This window comes from Cibotium barometz, chromosome 51 (assembly GCF_041138505.1).
Source record: "Cibotium barometz isolate CiBa-2024 chromosome 51, ASM4113850v1, whole genome shotgun sequence".
Classification (NCBI taxonomy): domain Eukaryota; kingdom Viridiplantae; phylum Streptophyta; class Polypodiopsida; order Cyatheales; family Cibotiaceae; genus Cibotium; species Cibotium barometz.
This window is the reverse complement of record NC_141096.1, coordinates 5014608-5021556: the sequence shown is the minus strand read 5'-3', so window position 1 is coordinate 5021556 and position 6949 is coordinate 5014608. Positions and strand designations below refer to the sequence as shown.

The window sequence follows — 6949 nt, the reverse complement described above, 5'->3', positions numbered from 1 at the left end:
CATTATTTCTGCTAGAGGATGCATAGATGTTTTGCTGCACTTTTCCATTTCACATGTCCCTCTACTTCTTATAGCAATCTGCCTGCACATGTCCAGGCTTACCACAGTCAAAACAACCTCGTGTATCATTATGCTGCCTTTGCCAATTACCACGACCTCGTTGACTCTCCCTGTCTCTAAACTGGCCTCTTCCACATGTGTATTGTTGTTACAACAGTAGGAGAAATTTGGGCTCATTTTTGGGCACTCTATGGGATTTTTTTTCTTTTTTGCCTTGAAAATGGGGACCGCGGTGAACATTTCTTACCTAAACCCCATCATATGACATATCATTAGAAAGATCATGAAAAGTAGATCTTATAATTTCAAACTCCGAAAAATTTGGAGTTGCTAAGCTCAAGATATACCATTTTCCTCAAAATCAAGTTTAAAGGCTACCGAACGGTCGACATCATCACTTTTGAACCTACTTTTTATACATCTTCCATGGGTCATGTCCAAACCCCATCATGTTATATATCAATGGAAAGATCTTAAAGAGTAGATTGGAAAGATCTTAAAGAGTAGATTCTATATATGCAACCTCCGAAAAAATTGGAGTTGATTTAAAATTTTTTTACCATGGCTCCATTTTTTATGATGTGGCATTCCTTAGAGTGAGGGCCCAAAAATGAGCTCAAATTTTCCCTACAAATCCTAGGTCTGTTGTTGTTGTTGACCATAATTCTAATTACCTGTTCGGCCACCACCTTGGCCACATCCACGACCTCTACCTCTTCCTCTATCTGCACTTGTGTAGAAGGCCTGCTGCTCTAAACAGTTTTTGTTTTGTGATGAAGACTGTTGATCTTCACACCCAAATTCTTCTTGAGTCAATGATCAGCATTGACGCCAAATCTGTGATATTGGGAATGTTCTCTCGAGTCTAAATAGACGTCTTAAACGCCTTATATTGTGGCCCAAGACCATGTACACACACTTCCACCTTATCATCATTATCAACAGAAACACCAATTGATGCAAGGAATTCCACAATGCCCTTAATCTTCAAGGCATAATCATTCACATACATATTTTTCTTCTCCACAATATGAAGGTCATTCTTCAACTGAATCTTTCATGCCTTGGTGTTAGTTTCATACAACTTCACCAAGGTGTCCCATGCCTCCTTAGGTGACTTGGCATCTTGTATATGCCTAATCATGGTGTCCTGTATACTAATAGAAAGCCAATATATGACTTTCCTTGCTCCTTGATTCCAATCCTTGAATTCTTTTACATTTACAGCAGTTGGATTAATCTCCGGTATCTCTGGTGCCTCCTCATGTTCACCTTCAATGTAGTCCCAGTAACCTTTTTCCATCAAGAAATTTGTCAATCTAAACCTCCAAGCATGGAAGGTGTTCCTGTCAAGCTTCTCTGCAACAATTTGATTTATTCCATCATTCGACATCTTGTCTACAACACAAATTTACCAAAAATAGCACTCTTTTTTTAACTGCACAAACTACTGTATTCTCTACAGAAAGCGGTACTATATTTCACCCAAGCTGTCTCACAACCAGTGACCTCAATTTGCATACATACACCTAATGGCAACTTTAAGACCTCTTTGCAGTACACATAGTGTATGCACAACCAATCGCCCTTTCTACAATTCCAAAAACAGAGTTTTGCAGAGAATCGAAACTTACCCGCAGTGCCCTGGAACGCCTGTGAACTGAAAAATGGAGGTCCAGACGCGCCCGAAACGCGATTTTGACTCAAAAAACCGTGTCCTACGAAGAAAGCTCCTCAATCGGAGTTCGTTTGTTGGTGCCTCCCGAAGAGCTCCCGACAAGGGTGTAGTAGCCAACACAAAGGGAGAAGAGTAGATGAAGCTCTTACCCTCGTACCGCTTCCTATGCTTCTCTTGCTTGCCGCTCAGCCCTTAGCATGAGCCAGGCTCTGATACCATGAAAAGATGCAGGGGAGAAGAGAGCTTGAGCTTTTGCAAGCACACACACACTCACACAAACCCTAGAAGAGAACACACAAGGTGAGAGGCTGAAAATTCCTCTTCTTCTTCACACACAACAAAAGAGGTCTACAAAGAAGATAAAGTGACTAACACACATAATAGAGTATATACAAGCGGTCCATAATGTGAACATGCTAAGTGGAGTGGGTAGGTGTGGACTAGTTGGTGTAGTCCAGTCGTAGAATCTCTGGCAAAGATATGTCGGTGTCAGCTACCAAACCCGCCAGTGATGTAAATGTCAAACAGTCATGGAGGCGCCTCATGAAGGTCAGCTCATGTTGAGCTTGACATCTCAACAATACACACCTATGCACACATGCACATACACATGCATGCGCGCGCGCACACACACACACACACACACTCAAATGTAGTCACACTGTCCCGAATAATTTTAAGTACTTCATTATTTGCTTCTGAGGATTTAAATAATTATCACATCATTGCATTGAAATATCACCAATTCATATAATTGAGTCTTGAATTTTGTTAATTCTCTACTTTTTGAAACCCATTAACTTTAAAAAAAACTTAGAGTATAATTTTAATACTTCTCAAATCACTTTATACTCCACCTTACCACTAGAGCAAACCTAATGCAAGCCAAAAAAGACATGAAAATGAGTATCATGAAAATTATCCTCACATAAAGTTGGTTATAAACTTGAGCTCATTTTTCTCATAGAGTTGTTTATTAAGGAGGTGGTATATTACTTTCTCAGGAATCCATCCATGATCAAAGAAGTATTACTTGCGTTAGAACACATTCTTTAAAAAAGTACACTTTTCCACAAAACCTCTTATCCAACTTCTCTTTTGTCATATACAATATATTTATTCAAGTGTTGTAAACTATGCACAATGCTTTCATGCCATACCCAACTTCTCTTTTGTCATATACAATATATTTATTCAAGTGTTGTAAACTATGCACAATGCTTTTATGCCATACCCATTAAGGATGGACATGAACGGAGAATGTCTAGTAGGTATACGAAATAGCCCATATTTATATATCTATGAAACATGAGAACGCATAGCAACATGTGGAGGTACATCTACAATAGTTTTTTTCTTAGATACGAACCCTACCAAAAACATGTACTCAAAGTTGCTATCCACCCCCCCCCCCCAAAAAAAACCACTCTCTCTCTCTCTTGGAGGTACACTCTACAATATTGTTTTTCTTGGAAGGACCCTACCAAACCCATATAGTTAAGGTTACAATCCCCCCTGGCCCACCAGCCAAAAAAAAACATCTCTCTACTAAACCCATATAGTCAAGGTCACTTCCCCCCCCCAAAAAAAAACCCATCTCTCTCTCTCTCTCTCTCTCTCTCTCTCTATATATATATATATATATATATCTATCTATCTATCTATCTATCTATCTGTCTCTCTTCCCTTTCTATGTCCTCCTTCTCAAGACCCCATAATTTGTCTATCTATCTATCTATCTATCTGTCTCTCTTCCCTTTCTATGTCCTCCTTCTCAAGACCCCATAATTTGCTACTCTCTAGATCCCTCAAGCGGCCAATTTTAGCATCCACAAGCTTCTTTATAGAATAAATTATTGCTATTTTAGCAACCATCAAGATCTTGAAAGTTTGGATTAAGTTGCCAACTTTTATACTATGGACTTGGGCATATCACTAAGAGCTTTGCTTCTTGTGTAGAGTGTTTAAGCAATACTTTGATTTTAATGTTATGAAGGTGATGAGATGGGCTTCATAAATTCTTCGGTTTGAAAGATGTGCATTTAATAAATTTGATGACTACTATCTCTTTACTAATTTTTTTTGGGATCTTGGGAAGCGAGCGCTTTCAAACATGTAAGTTGGAATGATATGGAGACAAAATGATAGTTAGAATACATGAATTGAAGCTGCCACCTTGATGGGTTTGGGTTGGGGTTGGATGAGTGAGCTTGCTTTGTCTTAACTATTTGTTGGAACACACAAAACATGGCATGCTAAAAAAATGATCGTGTGGAAACACTTGATTGAGTTGTCAAGCCACCACTTGCACACATAATTTATGAAAACCCAACTAAAAAATGTGGCCTTTTTACCCCTCCCCACTTCACTGCACATTACATTTGTTGTGTGTGTGTGTGCGCGCACGCGCACACACACACACTACTTCTCTCTCTCTCTCTCTCTCTCTCTACCTTATGTGTGTTATCGCCGTAGAGCACTAGGAAGTGATGCAATATAAAATGTGTTGGTGCAAGTGGTTAGGGTAGGGTGGACGGCACCAAGTAAATAGGGTGATGTGAGCATGCATGCTTACTAGTTAAAGGGGAAACACAAATATCTAGAAAAGAATGTACTATTTGTTTCTTCAAGCTAAAACAATATGTTATAAAGGAGCTATGCCAAGCTATTGGCTGGATGGTTGCTTTGGTGAGCTATAAATGGCTATTGAACCAAAATTTTGCATTGGATTGTTGATAATGATGTTAGCAAGGGCAAGGATCGTTGGTGGCTAGTCGCTTTCTAACCAACAAAAACAGGCTTTTATGCGTGTGCTAGCGTTGACATTAGCATTTCTACATGCCCCTTGTCTAGCCCATTGATTGAACAAATTCAACTGAGCGCCACACGACTTGGCCCGAGTGCTGAAATTTGAAGGCTGCACTGGGCTTCAAAACCACCTTTTATGCATTGGAAGAAGGGATTGTTGATGAGAGTTGGCCAAAAACTGGATTTGTCATTGGAGATGGATTTGGGACGATTCTTTTCTTCACAAAAGCAAACAAAGTGTGAAAGGGGGCTCACCATGGAGAAGTTGGACATGCATAAGAATCATGCTTTGTACGTGTGGGGGGGTGGACGCGCCCACCCCCCACACGTGGCACGCAAATGTGTGGTGGTTGACCAGGACTCACCGGCCATTCTTCCCGAACAACACCTTCGTCTGCTCTTTCCTCCGCGTACACAATCTGATCGCCTGCCGCCCTTCCTCGTGGAAATTTTCGTCTCAGATAAGGTCTCTCTTCCTTCTGTAAAAGTTTCTCGGCTGCTCTTTAGGCTTTTTCACCTTTTGTTCAGTGCTCTCTGCTGTGATTTAGGGTTCTCTGCGCTTCTTCCTTTTCAGGGTTAGAGTTATCTGGTTAGGTTTTGCTAGGGTTAGGGTTCACGGAATGGGTTCTTCTATCCTTCAATCTCTAAGCCATGCGCTTCACTCTCTCCAGAACCCCCATTTTTCTCGAAGGTCTTCTGTCCAGGTCCCTTTATGCAAAGGTAACAACCCTGCAAACCAGGCCTTTGATCTTGAATTGTGTGACCATCTCTCTCGCCTAGACAGACCAGAGCAAGGTTACCTCTCTCTGCCGTGGCTCCAGGATGCTATGAGTCTTGTGCTCTTTGCATACTCGTCAATTCTAAGCTTTCTGCCAAAGATTTCCTTCACAGAGAAGGAGAAACGGCTCGTTGAAGCTAACCTGGAAGACAGCCTCAAGCTTCTGGATGCCTGCAATGGCTTGAAAGAAGTTGTGAATGATGTGCAGCACTATGTCATGTTTGTTCGGTATGCCGCTCGCTCTGGTACCGATGTGCAAGATGCATCAGATGAGGCGAGCAAGTCAAAATTAGTGCGCGTGAGGGACGCCCTCCTTAAGTCGGTGGAGTTCATGGATGAGGAGAAAAGTAGGCACAGAGATGGCAGATCCAAGCTTGAAACCTGCAGCTCTCTGCTAAGGAGGATGGGGGAACAGATTTCCGAGGCTTCTTCTGGTGGAGATCTTTCAGCCTCTAATGCCTTCTTCAATGAAATCTATGCATCAAAAGTCTTAGCCATTTTCATCTGCAGTGTGGTCGCGAACGTCCTGTCCGTGAAGCCCAAACGACCACTCGCAATCCTGCAGCTGGCTGATCACCCTGGCTGGCTTGCCTCTCTGCTGACACTTCAGCAGAATGTGAAGAAAGCAACTGATGGGGGTATAATGGATGGCAAGGCCGCGCTTTTAGAAGAATTAAATGAAGTTCGCTCACGAACCCATGAGCTCCACGGTCTACTAACGAAAATTTTGGAGCAGGAATCTCTGCCTGCTGGTGTAGACAGGTTGAATCTGAGCCTGCAGTGCGAAAAGCTCTTGAAGCATGCCGATGATCTACAGCAAGGTTTGTTGGTGCTACAGCAGCAGATAGATGACCTGTTCAGGATGCTCGTAGCCATGCGGGTAGACTTCCTTGATGCCCTATGCCATGTTTAGATCGATTATGTTGTGTGTGTGTGTGTGTGTGTGTGTGTATGTGTTTGTGTAAATGTTGCAGTCGGGCCATTAACAGGTTTTCCTCAAAGTAAGGATGTAATACGGAAAACAGGAGGCAAAGCTTGAGCTTCATACATCATGTGTTATGTTGAAATGCTTTATCACAGAGCAAGCCATTCTATTCTTGCTGAGGGAGTAGTTTGGGGGTACAGTTAAGAAATGGATTGCACCTTTACTCCTAGGTGTTTATGTATTTTAAGAAGAGTTGGAGCTATGTACTATTACCCATCCTGTATAGAATTGAGTTTTGCATTCTATGTTACAAGTGGTTTTTCCTTGCACAACTGGGATTCTACAACTTTTTGCACGTACCAATTGCAAACACATTTTATTGACACCATCTGAACAGGAGCCATTTTAGTTTTTCTCTTTTGGGATTGGAACACATTCAGGGCGCATTCAGGTTGAATCCTTGCCTGCAGTGCGAAAAGCTCTTGAAGCATGCCGATGATCTACAGCAAGGTTTGTAGCAGATAGACGAGCTGTTCAGGATGCTTGTAGCCATGCGGGTAGACTTCCTTGATGCCCTATGCCATGTTTAGATTGATTATGTTGTGTGTGTGTGTGCGTGTTTGTGTAAATGTTGCAGTCGGGCCATTAACACGATTTCTTCAAAGTAAGGATGTAATACGCAAAACAGGAGGCAAAGCTA

The 6949-nt window shown here is 41.8% G+C and overlaps 1 protein-coding gene across 1 annotated transcript; it reads left to right on the top strand.

Annotated features, from left to right (window-relative positions):
• Positions 1–4942: 4942 nt before the first annotated feature.
• LOC147609238 (uncharacterized) lies at positions 4943–6581 on the top strand. Its single transcript, XM_086787555.1, has one exon. The coding sequence runs from the start codon at positions 5167–5169 to the stop codon at positions 6235–6237; it is 1071 nt and encodes a 356-aa protein (XP_086643681.1). The 5' UTR covers positions 4943–5166; the 3' UTR covers positions 6238–6581.
• The last annotated feature ends 368 nt before the right edge of the window (positions 6582–6949 follow it).